General features: G+C 36.6%; 1 protein-coding gene across 4 annotated transcripts; it reads left to right on the forward strand.

Moving 5' to 3' along the window:
- Window positions 1-103: 103 nt before the first annotated feature.
- Window positions 104-14,465, forward strand: LOC114517685 (paramyosin-like). Of its 4 annotated transcripts, none has more exons than XR_003686404.1 (44): window positions 104-526; window positions 1,127-1,431; window positions 1,547-1,624; window positions 1,708-1,737; window positions 1,890-1,984; window positions 2,103-2,167; window positions 2,259-2,283; window positions 2,538-2,604; window positions 2,790-2,876; window positions 3,101-3,169; window positions 3,281-3,346; window positions 3,464-3,525; window positions 3,774-3,861; window positions 3,951-4,025; window positions 4,105-4,314; window positions 4,400-4,524; window positions 4,671-4,740; window positions 4,852-4,888; window positions 5,073-5,119; window positions 5,215-5,262; window positions 5,368-5,439; window positions 5,650-5,700; window positions 5,795-5,845; window positions 6,037-6,111; window positions 6,293-6,379; window positions 6,697-6,756; window positions 6,877-6,963; window positions 7,029-7,126; window positions 7,209-7,275; window positions 7,376-7,404; window positions 7,549-7,618; window positions 7,854-7,950; window positions 8,050-8,135; window positions 8,384-8,461; window positions 8,558-8,601; window positions 8,882-8,951; window positions 9,033-9,077; window positions 9,418-9,491; window positions 9,750-9,814; window positions 9,912-9,990; window positions 10,308-13,218; window positions 13,496-13,575; window positions 13,928-14,003; window positions 14,409-14,465. XR_003686404.1 is itself a non-coding variant. In XM_028537476.1 (41 exons), exons 2-41 carry the CDS (start codon window positions 1,168-1,170, stop codon window positions 10,348-10,350), a joined length of 3,036 nt encoding a protein of 1,011 aa, XP_028393277.1. In that variant the 5' UTR covers window positions 104-414; window positions 1,127-1,167; the 3' UTR covers window positions 10,351-13,219. The 4 variants fall into 4 exon arrangements, 1 of the variants encoding a protein (XP_028393277.1); XR_003686403.1 differs by having other exon boundaries at window positions 104-414; XR_003686405.1 differs by having other exon boundaries at window positions 104-414; window positions 1,144-1,431.
- Window positions 14,466-17,533: the final 3,068 nt, after the last annotated feature.

The following is a 17,533-nucleotide window of genomic DNA, read 5'->3' on the forward strand; positions in this document are numbered from 1 at the left end:
TAAAAAAATTCAATATCACATGGCAGTCACATGTCGCTTGGAAAAGCTCGGTTCTATTAATAGTACGACGCATGCGTAATAGTCGAAAACATGGAGCGGCGATTTCAATTTTTTGTAGCATTTTGAAATTTTATAGCAAAGCCACGTGCAAATAAACCGGGATTACCAACGGTTATTTTGGCTTTTTAGCATGCAAAAATTGTGGAATACAACTACTGGCGAAGCCGTGGATTGTCTTGAGCTAAAGATTGCCGAAAATCAGGCAAAAATCTATCGATCCCCTGCGAGTGTTTGCTAAATTGAAAACGCATGTCATCAATCAACGATGCCGAACAATATTATGCTCGTTTTCTCGTTAATTTCAAAAGAAACAACGGTTGGATTTGAAAAGCCTTAAATCCGAAGTGGAATAAGGTATCGCGGAGAGTTTGAATTCGTTTAAATATCTACCTTTCGAAATGCACGCATTAATTTTTAAACAGTTCAAGTGTTTGGGAAGCTTTTTTATCGTGGTGGAATTTGACAGGTTGTACGTTCATTCGCGTGCTGTTGTGTGTATGTTTGCCAACTATGATTACAACTTATGAATATCGGCTATTGAAGTGGTATTTTCATAAACCGACGAGCGTTATTTTTAAACCGATATTGTACTACACGCGATCTTCTCAAGTGTTTATAAAATATATGAATTAATTCAATGCCATTGTTACAACTGTGAATGTTTCAAAATGATTTGACATTGTGCAACGTAAATAAAGGAATATTGGCTTAATACCAATGCATAGTAGTGATAGTACACAGTGAAATTGCAGATTTTTAAATTGATATTGATATTATTATGTTTGTGATAAAATTATTCAGGTTTTTTTAAGCTTTGTATTAGAATTTGACAATCATCAATGACAATTGAAATACACAAAATAAAGACAAATTTCCATCTGGACTATTTCACATAGGTGATGACTTTGACACAAGAACCAAAGCTTGTTAGCTAACACTACCCTTAGTGATACAAATGAGATATTATGAATATTTAGAAATGTTCCTGGTTGCTATGAATGTATATTAATACAGATTCAGCTTTGATTAATAGCATACCATCCAAACCTTTTATTTTTTTCATTAGGTTTTACTAATTTCCAGGTCGTTTTGAGATTGGCCTTGTGCATGCTCATGGCAGACTCTGATTCATGGCACGCAGACACAGACATTCCTCAATCATCAAGGCGCAGATCTGTACGAACCAATCATCTTCGATCGCCTTACAGAAGTTCTGCTCTGAGAAGATCCATGCTTGATAATGACACTGTGGACAAGGTCCAGGATTTAACGACATCGTTAAGAGCAACGGCTGAAGTGCTGACAACTGCGGATCGGATGCTCGAACATTATCGGAACATTAACACAGATCAAGATGAAGAGATTAGAAAAGTATGATTTGAATATTTCTCATAATATGACTTGGATTGATACATGTTAAGACAGATTCTTTTGCATTAATTATTTTGGATCATTCACCATGCAATTGATCACTGCTAAATTTCAGTTACGATCTGAGCTTGACAACACATCCGAGCTGGTGCAGAGGCGACGAAGGCAACAACAGGATAAAACAAAGCCTCAGGTATTAATTGTATACGAGCCACACTTCTAGAGCTTTTCAAAAGCTTGAATCGTATTGATGAATCTCATTACAATTTCAATTAGGTAAGATTTGCTGACCAGAGCAACCCTGAGGTAAGTTCTAAAGTCAGACTCCTTTTACAAGATGATGAACATTTACATGACAGCATTTTGCTGAAGGGTGTCTGATAAATCATGCAACCATTGTGTACATTACAAGGTAGAAATGGAAAATACACAACATTCTTCATTCTTTTTTTTTGTAGACAAACGCGGATGTTCATGATTCTTTGAAAAAGTTAGAAGGTGAACAACGAAGATTGGCCAAAGAACTTGAGAGAGACAGGGAGGAACGTGAAAGGTAACATATCATCACAAACACAGCTAATCCATTAGACCTAGATAGGAACTTCTCCCAATACCATTAGAGATTCCTGTGGCTGCGGGTCCAATTTATGGTTCTGTATTCGGATGTTTAGGTCAGGCAGCGAGAGTCGCCGAGCGGTGAGAAGACTAGAAGACTCTTTTCAAAGGGTGGAAGATGGTGAGTGGAAATAATATGGCTTGAAATCTTTGATGCTTGAAACCATTTTTAATAGAAAATACTAAACAATCAATGATACGCCTTTCTATAGATTTACGAGGTTCATGGTCTGAACGGTAGGTTCTTGAAAGTTTTCATGAGATTGTCCTGGAAATTGTGTGGTGTGCACTGCTTAGTGCATATCCTTGCCTTCTAAGACCCTGTAGTAATACCACTGTTATAATTTAGTGCTGTTATAAAACTTAGCAACAGGATCGATTTAATACTTCTCCAACTCTCGATCTTGCACCTGCATTGGCCAAAGTGCAAGACCACACCCCCGTGCATCCCCAAGAACCCCCACTGATATTTTCTCGCATTGTTTGTTTAGAGAGCGAGCTCGGAAAGCTCGTGATGAAGCGGAAAGGAGACAAAGAGTGGAGGAACTCGCTAGGCAGGTTAGCTTGCTCCCATACTCATACTCTCAAGTTTTGCGCAAACGTTTTACGGTTTCTCTGGGAAGATAAGCACTTGTGTACCTAGTTATTCTAGGGCTTGTTACTGTAGTGCAGTTCTTAACACCAAATACTGTGACAATCCATTTTATTGGAATATTCAACCTCAATTAATCCTCCTTAATTAGGATGCAGAAGCTGAAAGAGAGTTGTTATCTGAAAGCGTGAGACTAACTTTGGAAAAAGAGCGAGAAATCCAAGATCTTCGGGATAAGGTTTGCCATCAGTTACCTGGGACGATGGAAAGATCTCCCAACAGAATTCAGCACCTATAGTTCGGTCTTGTCTCGATGCTGCTCTGAGCACTAATATGCCTGTAGTTGATATTCCCTTTCATTGGATATTGTTTCAACTTGTTGTCTTGTATGCCCCCGCGGCCCTCGTCACTATCAAATTCAAAAGCATGATCTAGCTTTCACACATCATTTCTATTTTTTAGCTACGCGACAGTCAAAAGAAGGCGAAAGATGAAGAACTTGAATCAAAAGTGAGACAAGTTTACGACCAGGTGAGCACTTGGAGTGTATAGAAGATGAGCTTTTTAGAACATTTCCTCACATGAACCCTAATACGTAAGCTTTAGAAACGGCAACGCGTTTGGTTTTTATTCATTTTCCAGGAGCGTTTATCAAATAAGGAGAAAAAAGAGGCTGGAAAGCTTCTCGATGAATTGAAAAGTGTCAAGGTAACTTGAAATATTTACCAGGAAATTTTCCCCAGAAGTTGGCTGTAAATTGAATAAAGTTTAATATAAAAGTGATATGAAAAATGGCGCCATTGTTAATTGCAATTATACCGACAGAACTTGATGAATGAAAGTGCAAATGAGAAGAAAATAAAAAGACAAATGAAAAAGATAAAAAGGTTTGCAGATTTGGTTTTTCTAGCCTTTCAAACAACCTTCCCTCGGTATATATTCCTACTATGCAGTAGCTAGCATACAGTAGCATACAATAGCGGGACAAAATCGTCAGGGTGGCTACGCCACTGCTAGCTAGCATACATTGATCAGTACCTTCTTCGCGGCGAAAGTTTGTATATATTGATGGTAATAATCGCTTCAGAAATCTTGAAATACGAAATCATTTCATTTTCTTGTTTTCCTTTTAAAGCGAAGACGAAGAAAGGGAAAGACGTCTGACGAAGAAGGTGGAAGACCTCAATGATAAACTGGACGATTGTGAACGCGAGAAGAAAAAGGTTGGCTTTTTAACCTAAAGTTTCGTTCCGTAAAGACTTGGCTCCTGGTGATGATTGTTCAATATCGTTTCTGCATGTTTTCATTTTAGCTCGAAGAAGACTTATCCAGTGCCGCGAAGAGACTGGAATGGACCGAGGGTGGACGAGGTACCATGTTAAAGCAGGTACGATCTCAATGAAGAAGGAAAAAAATGAAGGAGGTTATTCCTTTGAATAGCTTGCTTAAACCGAATCTATTTGTAGATTGAAGATTTAAATGAAGAGATTAAGATTAGCGGCCAGGAGAAATCCACGATCATAGCGAGCCTGCGAGATTGCAAGGCGAAATTGGAAGAGAGCGAATTACTCCGTGAACGGTTGACGAACCGCATGGATACTTTATTTAAGAAAATTGAAAGCGAGGAGCAAGAAAGGGACTCGCTACTGGAACAAATTGATCGATTGAATGACAAGGTTTGACATGCGTGGGGTTTTTGTCAAAAATTTATTGATAATGCTCGGACTATATCTTCTTGTTTTGTTTATTTCTTTTTCAAAGTTGCGGGAGAGAAATCGCGAGCTCGCTGAGAAGACGGAAAGTGCAAAAGAACAGGAGAAAATTGCCAAAGAAAACGAAGACAAGAAAGAAGATTTGAAAACCAGAGCTTTGGAAATGATCAAAGAGTAAGTTCCCAATGAAAAATTGTTGGTAACTGGGCTAACTATTGCCATTGGTTAAATATGAGTTTCCTCTATTTGTGGACTGGTGTGGGTTCTCGTGTTTTTAACGCTTGTTTTTCATAAACATGCTGTTATTCTTTACGCTTTAGGTATAAAATAAAGTGGAAGAAAAGTGAGAAAGAATTAGAAAGACACAAGAAGGAATCCGAGTCCACTAAGGTAAAAAACATTCGTATTTGTGCAGTGAATGAATTCCTATATTCCTGTTTTATTGCTCTACGATTCGATGTTTCTGCATGAAAATTACTTTTTCTTATCATTTTCACACAGGAAGAGCTTAGAAAACTTAAGAAATATCAAGATGAAGGTATTCACAGTTTCTTTGTAAAAAAATTTGGACATGCAGACAGCAGCATCAGTTGGGCACGTTTCAGACGTCGAACTTCTCATGTGCCGAATCGAATGCAAATGAACTTAAACAAGTTCATAAACATTAAGTTAAACAAGCCTTGTTTATCTTCATTAAGAATTCACTACATTTTATCTATTAGGAACGACTAAATCGCATGCTTTGGAGAGAGACCTGAAGAATACTCAAGTAAGTTAGCAAGTTTGTGTCTTATACTCATTAACGTCTGTTTGTATCTGTTTTTGAGTTGAATTTTTGAACACACTCGATCGATCATTTCCCAGGACGACCGGGAAAGACTTCAGACGGAGTTGGAAAGAAGATCAAAAGAGGTTGTTTTGACAGGCTTTTCTCTTGTTTCATCCTCTCCGTTGTGAATCATACTCTATTATATTGGACTGTCTAAGCAAATCTGATCGTCCATCTTTCTTGTTTAGACCGAGACTGAAACTTTGACCTTGAAAAAACGTTTGAACACCATCTTAGATGAGAATTTGAAATTACAAGAGGTATTATTATTATTATTAGCACAAACAATTAAAATATTTCTCTCAGATTCCCCTATTTTCACCAATATATTTAGACAAAGTTTTTTCGTTCTTTCTAATTCAATTTTGGAAATCAAAAAGCTTTGAACGAGTTGCTTTTATAGCCAGTCTACTTTTGCACCGACGAGACCTGTATCACCTCGCGATCAATGTTTGTGTTGTTGTTTACAGACACTCTCTTCCTGTCAAGAGGAATGTAAACTATTGAGGGAGCGACAGCAGGTATAGACCTGGCTTTTTTTATAACTTTTCTTTGGTTCCTTAAGAACTGAGGGTCGTTTAAGGATCATTCTTAAACGGTTTCTTTTCATTTCAGAAGCTAGAGAGATTGGAGGACGCCACTTCTCATTCCAATGAGGAATTGAAGGTGCAAAGAAGTATTATATATTAGGTTGATTCACTGCCATGAACGGGCGGTGCTCTACTTGTATTAAGGAGAAAAATTGACCGACGTTAGACAGAGTACAGAGACTGCATGTATTTATATTCGCCCAACGATGTCAATCTGCGATTCTCGAAAGTTCACGTTGTTTGATCGTTTTTTTTTTCGCTCCTTAGGAAGGAATTCGTGACATCGCTGGCAAGAAATCTCGCCTGGAAATAAAACTGAAAGAAGAGCAAACCTTAAGAGAGGCAAGGCCCACATACACTTGAAATAATTGCCACTATTTTATGTGCGATATTCGCCTTTTGGTAGATGCGAACGAGTGGACACATTACGAGCGTTCAGATTGAAGAACAATATGCGTCAGGGCCTTCGATGAATCAGTGGTGCACTTTTGTTTCATGAATTTGTTTTCTGTCGCTTCAATAGAAACTGGAGAATGCTCTTGACGAAGCCAAAGAAGATCAAGCGAAATGCAAAGATGAAGTTGCATCATTGTATCGTCAATTACAGCGCGTAGGTTTCTCATACGACGTGAATTATAGTCGCGTTCCGAGCGCAACTCATTTGCTCAAATTTATCAGTGGCTTATGGAGTTCATCAAATATTTGACAAACTCCTAACTTCCAATTGACCAATCATACGCGTCTGTTTATTTTATTATCCAATAGGATTGGTCAATTCGAAACCGGAAGTTAGGAGTTTATCAAGGAGTTTCCTTAAAATATTTGATGAACTGATAATTTTGAGGAAATGAGTAACTCCATATTGCCGCGACTGTAGTTTCTTTCCAGAATACTTTTTTTCTAAAACTTAAATCGTTTTCTCGTCAGGAGAGGGAGGAATGCAATCTTGCAGTGAAAGATGCGGAGGAAAAAATGGTCAAAAGTCGAGTGCGTTGACATTTACAGTTTCTGCTTTTTGAGGATATGTTCACGTGATAACCGCGTGCGTGGTTTGTTTAAATACGAGGCATAAGACTGACGTAGAGTTTGGATGGTAATCTTTTTAAGGCTGAAGGGGTTGATGAACTTCAAGAAAGTCAAAAAAATCTGCAAAAAGAAAAAGAAAAGTTCGAAGAGAAATTAGCAGATATAAAGGTACAGTTCAAAATTCAAAAACGTTCCCATTTCACTGGAGTTCATTTTGAATCAATTCTCTTTAGTTGCAGCTCGTGGACGAGAAGTCCACTGTTAAGGCGTTACGTAAACAACAGGAAAAAGACACCACTGAAATTGAAAATATGAGAACCCAGATTAACAGGTTAGTGTATATCCCCCGGGAAAGAACGAGGGTTTTGTTCGTCCTAAACTTCTATGATGATTACCATGTACTTTCTTTCTAGACTTACAGAAGAGAAAACTCGCTTGAAGCAGAAATACGACGAATTTCAGCACGAGATTAAGACAAAGGTAGTCCCATTTATAAAACCTAATCTTTGGTGACATCTTCTAGTTTTGTCTGAAGCAACAAAATTGAACATATAACGAGTGGCTTCGTCTTTTTTTCTAGGACGAGTTGAGAGAACAAGATCAAACGAGGTAAGGAATAAAATATGTTTAAGAACTTTCTGTGCAAATATAATTTCTAGGTAAGCTAGCTAGGAATAGCTTGTGTACGTAAGGAAATCCACAATATATGACCCAAACTCTTTCTGTACATAACCATTTTCACTCTCCATGCAGGATCAACGAGCTGGAAACTGAGGTCCGAAGATGTCACCACTCTTTGAATCGCGCCACAGACGAACAAAAGGTTAGACCTTCTTCCAGTTTTGGTTAAACAACAAAGGCTAAACACTTTAGATGCTGTTTAATCACCACCGTATGGTAGAGATTAACGGCTAATTCAGACCTCTTACCAGTGAACCATTAACTCTGAGATACCCAGAGCTCAACAGCGAATAGCCCGACCAACTGACCGTGGAAAGAATGCATACATGACCAGCCATTCTTCATTTCATCCTTTCCCCTTTTCCATGATTTTTAAGAATGCCTTCAAGAGAGCCGATGAAGACAAAGCACATTATATCGTCGAACTTGAAAAGCAAAATGCAACTTTGAAGGACATTTCACGTCAAAATAAAGGTACTCGAAGTCTATCTGAGAGGATCGTCAAGCGTTAAGTCTTCACGTGGTGAAACGACTGTTGAAACGATGTTCTCTTTTCAATATTTATCGTTCCAGATCTTGAAGACAAAGCGCGGGAAAACCAGGACAGAATAGCCGCTCTTCAAAGGAGGATTTCAAAGCTCACCAAAAGTCTAGACGAGGTAAAAACGCTTATTTATCATTCAACTGGATAAATTTTATGTGTATATTTTTGGCCCGAGGAGTTTCAATCCTGCGGAGAGTTTACCCATCACAAGAACGTGTAAAAGATTAATAAAACGTGTCGTATGAGTTGGTGGTTATTGTAGTTTTTGTGCCATAAGCTTTACTAAAGTGAAAACAGAATTGAAGAGTTGTTCTCAGTTGAGAACAACTGTGTAGAGCCTTACGTTTCTTTCTCCCTCTTTAGGCAACTGAAGCATTACAAAACAGTATGGTGGCCCTGATTGATAATCAAAAACTACTTGATGAATTGTATAATTTCAGGGTAAAAGCGGCAGGATTATTGTTTTGAGCGGTTTGAGCGCTGAATAAATGAGATTCAGGTTTTGAATATTTTCTCTTCATCTCTGTTCTCATGCAGGGTGATCAGGAAGAGCGAGATCGTATACATTATAAATACGCCAGGTAAACAAGGGGGCAATAAAGATAAACAAGAAAACAGATAAACAAACAAGCTTCCTTTCGAGAAAACAAAATAAATCAACAAAAAACAAATCACCAAGCTGGAGAAGAAATATCCAAATCGACAAACAAGCAAAAAGAAAAACAAACATAAATAAATTAAGAAGCTACACAGACAGATGAATTAGCAAACAAACAAACACAATAGCAAACTACAAATAAAAACATCAGCGAACATCAGTTTGACTGATACTTCAATTCTTACCGTTCTATCAAATTGCAGATTTCAAGAACAAGTAAAGCTGTTAACGCGGGAGTTGAACGATGCTAAAACAACAGCCGAAGAACGGAAAGTAAGTTCGTTCAGTAATTGTTTATCAAATACTCCTTATTTTGTTTCACCCGATGCTTCGTTGCTTGTATATTTTGTATAGAAAGACACTAAAGACGCCAGTAATCTATCGGCCAGACTCTTAGAGGTATAATAGTACATCCATTTATATTTTCGTCCCATAAGAACATAGCCGTTACCATCGTGAACCGTTACCATTGCGAGTGTCTTCGCAACAAGTATATTTCATATTTCGTTTTCTATAAATACGTTTTGTGATTTCTTGGTTCTAACAATAAAAGACGACATTGTCTCATTGCAAAGAAAGAATCATAAACACAGTTAAGCTGAACACTTCTGTGTTTCAAAAAACCATCACAAAACCTCTTCGTAGCTTTTCACCTTCGACAGAGTTTCATCTGCAGAGAAATACACGTAATTCACCGATGAAATACCTTCGGATTTTGTAGGTTTTTTTCTCATTATAGAGTCTAAACCAGATTTCAACACCACATCTAACAGGAAAAAGAATGCAGAATGAGAAGACTCCATTTTTATCGAGGTAATAGAAACTATAATTCTAAACTTTGATCGCCTAAAAAGACTATTGATATAGCATCATCGTCTTCATCATTATGTTGGATTTTGTCGTCGTAAATTCAGTAAACAATGCATAATTATATTCGTCCTTAACTACGCGCTTCTAAGGACGAGGTCTGGGCATAGATTGAAGTATAAATAGCAACTGTTCACGACTGCATAGCCATCGGAAGTAAATCAAAGATTCATGCATTTCTGTTTTATTTTTTTCTTCGTGTAGAGGTAACTCAAAGTCGAGAGAGGCTTTCGGATCATTAGATAATATCACGTCGTCCTCCGGCGATGGTGGGTGAATTCAAATCATTGTCCATATTCTTGAGGAGTTTCCAATTGATTATTTTCATGAGAGAGATATCTTTGACGCGATACTACTGTCTTTTAGATGTGTCAGACTTAAAGGATGATCATAATTTCAAGACTCCGGAAATGTCGTCCGTCAAAGATGGTCGATATAAGCGAAGGTTAGTGTTGTGATGTGGTATATTACGGGGGGAATGGTTGACAGTTTGACTATATTTTGACGTATGGCATAAGGGGGTGCTGCCAGTCATTCGGCTGGTCACGGGGGTTGGCAGTTCATGGGGTGGTATTTCATCGTGGGGGTTACCAGTAAGGTTTTAGGGGGGGTTATTCTTGTTGTGAGGGGCGGTTAGCAATAGGGTGGTATTCTACAGGGGGGGGTTGCAATCGGATGAAGTTCTGTCAAGGGAAGTAAGTAGACTATATTACAGGGGGGTTGCCAATGAGAGATTAATGTCTAGAGTATTTTTTGCTGCAGGTCGATCCGTAATTCTACGCGTAATGCTCCTGAAAGAGACTAAGTGCTCTGAGTCCTGAGGAGTCCTTATCTGATGGTCGCCGTGAGTTGAGTGAAATTATTACTCCATGTATATAAACAATGTACAGATGTTAATAGAATAAGATTGCATGTTATGTGCATCAGCATGAAGCCCAAGAGACTTACACGTACACATCATATACCAATCATATACTACCAAGACAGGCAAACACATCCGTACAATAAAATCTTTTACTCTAGCTGCCGATATGACAAAGTAATAACACTGGCCTGTTCTAAATATTCGTATACTTCACTAAACAGGGATGCATGTAAAATACATCGATACCGACTATACTGGGGATAAGGGGTGAAATCGCGCATGCACGCGCAGCTATAAAAATCGAGATCAAGTTCACATCAAACGTTTTAACGAGAACATTCGACTAGTATCGTCCCACATGATCAATCCGGTGACAACATTTTAGGATATACTTCTCTCGTACTGAATACGCACGGAAACATAACAGAGGAGAGATCGATCTCAAGTGAAAGTAGTGACCTTTAGCTCGGCATTTACGATAGACCTCTATAATTGCAAACAACAGAACTCATTTTAAATTTTCGCAACCAATGCCAGATTTCTGAAGCTAGGAAATCGAGGCAAATTGTGGCTAATTGTGAGATTAATTATGCCAAAAAACTGTGCTTTGAAACTTATCGTTAGCGGTTGGCAGTATTGGTTAAAGCCAATTGAAAGGTCTCTACAGTATCGGAACATTGCGCGTTCGTATCACAAATGTGTGCAATCAAAATTGCGTACGTCTATACGTATTATGCATACTTAGTTTTACATCAAATCATTTGATTACTCCAAGAAAGCTAATGTATTCATACTTTTAGCTATAGCAATGCTGTCACACAGTAAAATAATTGTATTTATGTTTTTAAATGTATTATATCTATATATATCAAGATTATTTATAAAAAAATTTCACTAGGTTCAAAGCTCGTATATATTTGGGTACACAGAAGTGCATATTTTTTTCATCAATAGTTTACTTTTTGTGAGCATTGCAATGCCCCGTATAGGATTGATCACACTAGTTCGCAGGTATCGCTTTTTTCTGCAAAAAAATACTTGATCACTCGAAAGGCCTGATTCTATAACACTGCTACACCGAGCCTCGATTTCGAGTTGACAACTTAGATACATGCTGTCACATATTGCCTGTTGCAATTTTTAATTGAAAATTACCTTTATTTGTTTGTGTTGAAGCAGTTTTATTTTATCAGCTTATAAAACGGCCCAATTTGAAAGGTTGTAAACACTGATTATGATCCATTAGCGAAGACAAATATCGCTCGCGTATATTTTATTGCCTTCAACCTGCAGTGTTTCAGAGTTGGATCAAATAATGAATGTAGATCTGCAAAAGCACTCTCAACTCCTTCGAGAAACCATCGCCGTTTGATAATTCACCTTTATCACGCAATATGCGGCCTTTGCGTTCAGGATTGACGAATTTAGAAAACTAATACGGTCTTCAAGCTTTACAAAAGGCAATTAGATTTTACAAACATTTACAAGCTAATTATGAACAGCAAATATAACTTGTAAGCTGTATATATGAGGTAATTATAGAAGGCTTTTGATGTTAACTTAGCAATAATTAAAGTTATGAATTTTTTTAACAATTCCCAGTTAGCATGATTTAGTATTTAGAACATAGATAATTTTATATAATGCTGTGAAAAAGTGCATTGTTTGCTAATCGTCCGGGTGTTCAAAAATTAACCCCACCAGCTTAGTCCCCAGGCCTTCTTACACGTGTTTAAGATTTTAATGACGTCATAACCCGTGGTAGTCTGGGTACAAATTCAACACTGCCTCGCTCCCAAACCCCCTTTGTTTGAAAGAAAATACGCTCGAAGTCCTAATAAGCTAAAATGTGCGATTCTTTAACAAGATTGCATATTAACTGAGTGCGCTTTCAAACTTCATTAAAAAAATCACAATTTACCTCAAAAATATGTTATGTATGAACAGCCATGCATTTTTTATTAAAATGTCACGGGGAATTATTAAACATCAACGCCGTGTTTATAGCGCAATTTAACACATAAGCAATAACAGTACAATAATTATAACTGGAAAATTATTGTTTATGTATAATATCATTTTGTGTGCATTACAGGTTTCAGTGATTTATGCATGTTTTATTTCAAGCTTTACAACCGAATGCCAACAATTATACAATAACAAAAAGAACATTTATGATGATAAAAACCTTTTGTTTTTTTACTTGCAAAGCCGTATATTTTCCCAGATTTTTTTAGGGACAACTCTCACAGAAAATTACCGAATAAACACTCTAATGTTAGGTTTACACTCATGGCAATATTATAAAGTATAAACCACAGCGTATAGGCCGTGGAGCGTGTGTATATAGAAAAGTTTGGCTTGCGAGGTTGTATTACATATAAACACCTAATTTATTCGAAATAACTTTTTGTATATTTCTGAAGCAACTGTTTAAAGGATGAAGTAAAGGTGTTTAAATATTTTGTGAGTCTGTATACACATCCGAAAACTTACCTCATCATTTTTCAATTAGTTATGTTTTAACAGAAGCACATTCTAGAAATAGCTTTGAGTACCCACGAGGAAGAACCAATGGCATTGTAGCTCGTTTCATAAATCAAAGGAGCTCTTCGTAGCATATAAAAACATCTCCATCGTTGTCATTTGAGCACAAGTTCTTTGGAGCCTGAACGATTCGTATTAAACTCATTTAAAAGAAGTCAGAGTTGGTCAACGAGGACGTTTTACAACGATGAAATACTTTGCAGTTGCTGTGATCTTTGGACTGTTTGCCTTATCGCAAGCAATGCCAGTGGAGGAATCTGAGTAAGGAATTTTATATCACCTGCAGTATAACTTTGTCTTATAGACTTGTAGTGCATGTTGGGCGCTTCGAGCATGGGATTTTCCGATAAATGTTTTTTATATAACTCTCCTTATATATTTTACATAAGTGTAAATATACCCCTTTAAGCATGCCGCAAAAATCGTGCTTACATTGGAGAATGTTGTGACTGCAAAGGAGCAATAACTCCCTCACCCCACCGCAGCTTCACATTCCAGTTCTGTCTCCCTAATTGTTCTCGAACATATTCCATTTTAGGGAGAAAAGATTCATTCCCGGAATAATCGATCTTGGTATTAATGGGGCCAAGTTTGCATGCCAAGTCCTTGGGAACAACCGTAAGATTCGAAGATCCGAAGTTATTTTTTCACTGAATTTCTGCTAAGAAGTGCCTATCTTGGGTTTTAGCGCCTATCTTGGGGTCTAGAAAACAATTCGTGTAGTGTTTCTCTGACATTCTATTGCTCTAAATCACAAGTTTGACTCGCAGGCCGGGATTAAAAACTGATTGAATATAGACAAACGGACATGATTTGTTAATTGTTGGTGCCTTCTTCTCATATAATTCAAACAACTGAAGCTGGTACTTTTTATGGGGGGGGGGCTACATTTTTTTACGACCCCTGTACCTTTTAGTTAGACTTTTTAGTTATCGTATATAATAATGGCGATTTGGTGATCTTCTTTTAGCGGATAAATTGATCCAAAAAGCATGTGGTTGTTTCAATGCTCTCACAGGAGGTGGTCTTCCTTTCGGGGACGAGAGGTGAAAATATAGCTACTGTTATTTTTTCTGTGGTATTTTGATTTTGCATTGCAATCTGCAATAATATATATTGACATGGACAACCATTTTGACAACGAAATATAATACATCGTGATGTTATGATGGTATATGAGAATATGTAATGACATCAAATTAAGCAAAATCTTTTTTTCAGTTATATTAGCTATAAGTTCATTACAAGCAGAAAGATATATGGCGACCTGCATGCCGATATCAACATGCTCTTTTCAGTCTTTTGCTGAAAGAAACTGGAATTTTTAACTGGAAACTTCACTGTGATTCTCATTCACTTGATGTGACACATTAATGACACATTAAGCGCTCATTTTAACATCGTAACCGATAAATGTGAATGTATACTGAACAAACGTAATAAATTTTTAGCGAAGTGCAACAGAAACGATTCTTTTTGCCAACCCCGAAGCAGATGATAGATATAATCAAAAAGGTGGCTACTGACCTTTGCAGCAATCCTGCACGTAAGTATATAAACTTCCAGTCCAATTAAGTGTCGCTATTTCCTTTCTGCAGGCATAAAAATGAGGCTTTTTCACAAGGACACAAGCACTTTTTCGTTGCTTTAAAGGCAACAATCGCTTGGAACTGTATATGGAACATGATTTGTTAAGCGAGCATAACTACATGCAAGCTTAAGTGCGAATCCGTCATCATTACACCTGTTTTAAACGAAACATTTCATTTTAGTTTATGTACTTCAACAATTAAACAAAAATCATTTTAAATTTTCAAGTTGAAATTATATTGAACAATTGTATATAATTAAATTAAAATTCAAAACAAATTAATTTCTCTTTCAGCTGAACTTGCTGGTTTTTGTCAGTGCTCCCCACATGATATATTACCTTAGGCAATAGGACAATCGACAGACAGGTGAACGTTCGTTTGATGCGTGAGTTCGTATAAAGCCATTAAAGGCAAAATTAAAACTTCGAAATCAGTTAAAACAATTTGAATACGTTAAGTGCGAAGCTAAAACACTACTGTACTCTCTTAAATTTGTAGGTGAAAATGTGCACGTGCGACGAAATTAAAAGATTTAACAAGAAAATGAGTATAGAAACTATTTAGATTATATATAGAGCAAACGTTGACGATGTGAATGCATGATTAAACGTAATAAAAAGCATTTAAAAACATTAAACTCGTTTTCATTTATATATATATATATATATTAATATATATATATATATATATAATATATATATATATATATATATATAATATATATATATATATATATATAAAACATTAAACTCGTTTTCTTTATATATATATATATATATATATATATATATATATATATATATATATATATATGCGCCACTACAGGAGTGGCCTTTCACCAAAATCTGCCCCCTTTGCCCTTGCATCGTTCATGGCGTCCCTGTATTCATGTCTTTAAAACGATTCAGCTATATAGTTTTAAAACCAACGTTTCTGCACACGATCAGTACAGTCCTCGGTGGCTGACGTACGATTCTTGCGACTTGTGAAGGATCTCTGAAATTAGTCTTGTTACTCCTCGTGATTGCAATGCATAGTAGACAAATAATCCAGTTTTTATATTACGATCAGTAGCTTCGAAGATTTTCGCTACCCAACTTTCGGGGACTGGACTTGAGCTTTACCAAATTTACGCTGTTGGGAAAACCTCATTGGAAAGATTCGTTGTGCGTGGTCAGTCCCTTGCCTGTTAGATACACAACATTCCCTTCATTCCCCACCGGCTCTGAGGTAGAATTTATTAAGCTCTCCCCCACCATAGAGCTGGGGATAAAAGCTCCCCTCGTATATAGGTTTGGCTGATCGTAAAATCCTGTGTTATTAGATCGGAACGATTATAGGGCTATCCAGCTTTCATGCATATGCTACTGTCGTACATCATTTAGCGTGTCTTTTTATTTTATAATAATTATGAAGAATTTTGAAAAAAACATAGATTCACAGCTTTGTATACACCTTTAATGCTTTGCAGAAAATTATCTAGCTAAGATTTCAGGATTCAGTAAACATTGCCTATATTGGCTATTACTTCATGCAAAGAAGTTTAAACAACCTTTTAGCGATATCCTTGTTTTAGAACCGCTCAAATTAATAGTAAAATGGCGCAATCGTGAAAGATAAATATTAAAGAGTACGGAAAGTAGCCTGCTCAGCATTAACAACTTGGAAATTTACAATGGTTAAATATAACTACTGCATGTACCCTAATCTCATATGTAGTTTTGGCTATGAAACTTAAAAAACCATACAAGAAGAATGTAAAGATGCAGTGCTGCTATGACTGCATGATTATACTTCATATTGACTTTGTTTTATCGATTAACGCTTTTTAATTATACGCAATCATTGCTATGAACCCGTTTAAATGAGGCATCTTTACTGATTATTTAGCTGTGTTGCATAATTCATCTTGCAAGTTGTGTTTTAATGCGTTCGTGCCATAGCAAGCAAGCTTATATATAACGTCCAACTATTTTAAAACTTCAAAAAGACTCAAATCTAGGTCCTATAATGATGAATATACTGCATGCATGTACCTATCATTTGTACATATATTTGTAGTTCTATTCTTTTAGGTTAATTTGGAAGATTAAAACAAGTTCCTGTTTGACAAAAAGGCTGCGTTATATCAGTGCGCGTTACAATCATTTTGTACAGTTCTATATTCTATTCTTTAATTTTTTTATTACCCCGATGTTTATTTTGAATAAAATATATGTTCATACACAACGATTTTTAAATTAGCCAGCTATAGCTGAAAATAACCAGCAATCATTTGTTTTAAAACATTAAATTTCATCATCAGCTTTTTTATAGATTTTGATTAAATTTTGATTTGTAACTACTATAGGCAAGACACAAATCCAAATGTAAATTCGATAACCTCAAGAATAATACTCTTGAATTCAGTTTGGTAACTCGGGGTTTAACGAGTCTTTGTAAGCATTGCAAGCATATATGCTTGGTCAATAAAACGTATACATTGTTAAGCAAACGAAATTTTTGGCTACAACAAAAGATTTTCTGCTGCATGCGTCCCCAAAAAATTAAGACCAAGCAAAAAATGTCGAATTATAAACATTCACGACAAAAGAATGATTTCAGTAGAGGCTACTTTTTTCGAAACACGCTGTGTAATTCGAGTATATACGCGTAAGTAAGACTTAAAACTAGAAGTATAATCAAAGATCATAGCAAGTGCGTTCGGTAATCAGATTTCTCATCGTTAAAACACTGCAAGATAGATTCCTGATGCTTTGATAAGAATCCTCACTGTTATTTCAAACACTTCAAAATCAAAATAACTCCTGATAACTTCGTAATGAAACAGGCGAATACGAAAGCCCAATTGCCCGGTCCTAACTCCTAAACAACAGCAAAATACGGAAAGCACGTGAAATTAGGACGCGACACGAAATCCTGCAGGCGAAGCAAACGCAAAAATACGAAAGCGAGGCAAATGCCACACAAAAATCTCAAAACGG

This window comes from Dendronephthya gigantea, unplaced genomic scaffold (genome assembly GCF_004324835.1).
Source record: "Dendronephthya gigantea isolate DGI-Jeju-01 unplaced genomic scaffold, DenGig_1.0 000009F, whole genome shotgun sequence".
NCBI classification, from domain to species: domain Eukaryota; kingdom Metazoa; phylum Cnidaria; class Anthozoa; order Malacalcyonacea; family Nephtheidae; genus Dendronephthya; species Dendronephthya gigantea.

Excerpts from the sequence above, each read along its gene's own strand:
- LOC114517685 (XM_028537476.1), top strand. The coding sequence starts at position 1,168 with ATGCTCATGGCAGACTCTGATTCATGGCACGCAGACACAGACATTCCT. Across the intron at positions 3,526-3,773 it reads CAAATGAAAAAGATAAAAAG|CGAAGACGAAGAAAGGGAAA; the intron begins GTTTGCAGATTT and ends TTCCTTTTAAAG. Across the intron at positions 7,405-7,548 it reads AGAGAACAAGATCAAACGAG|GATCAACGAGCTGGAAACTG; the intron begins GTAAGGAATAAA and ends CTCTCCATGCAG.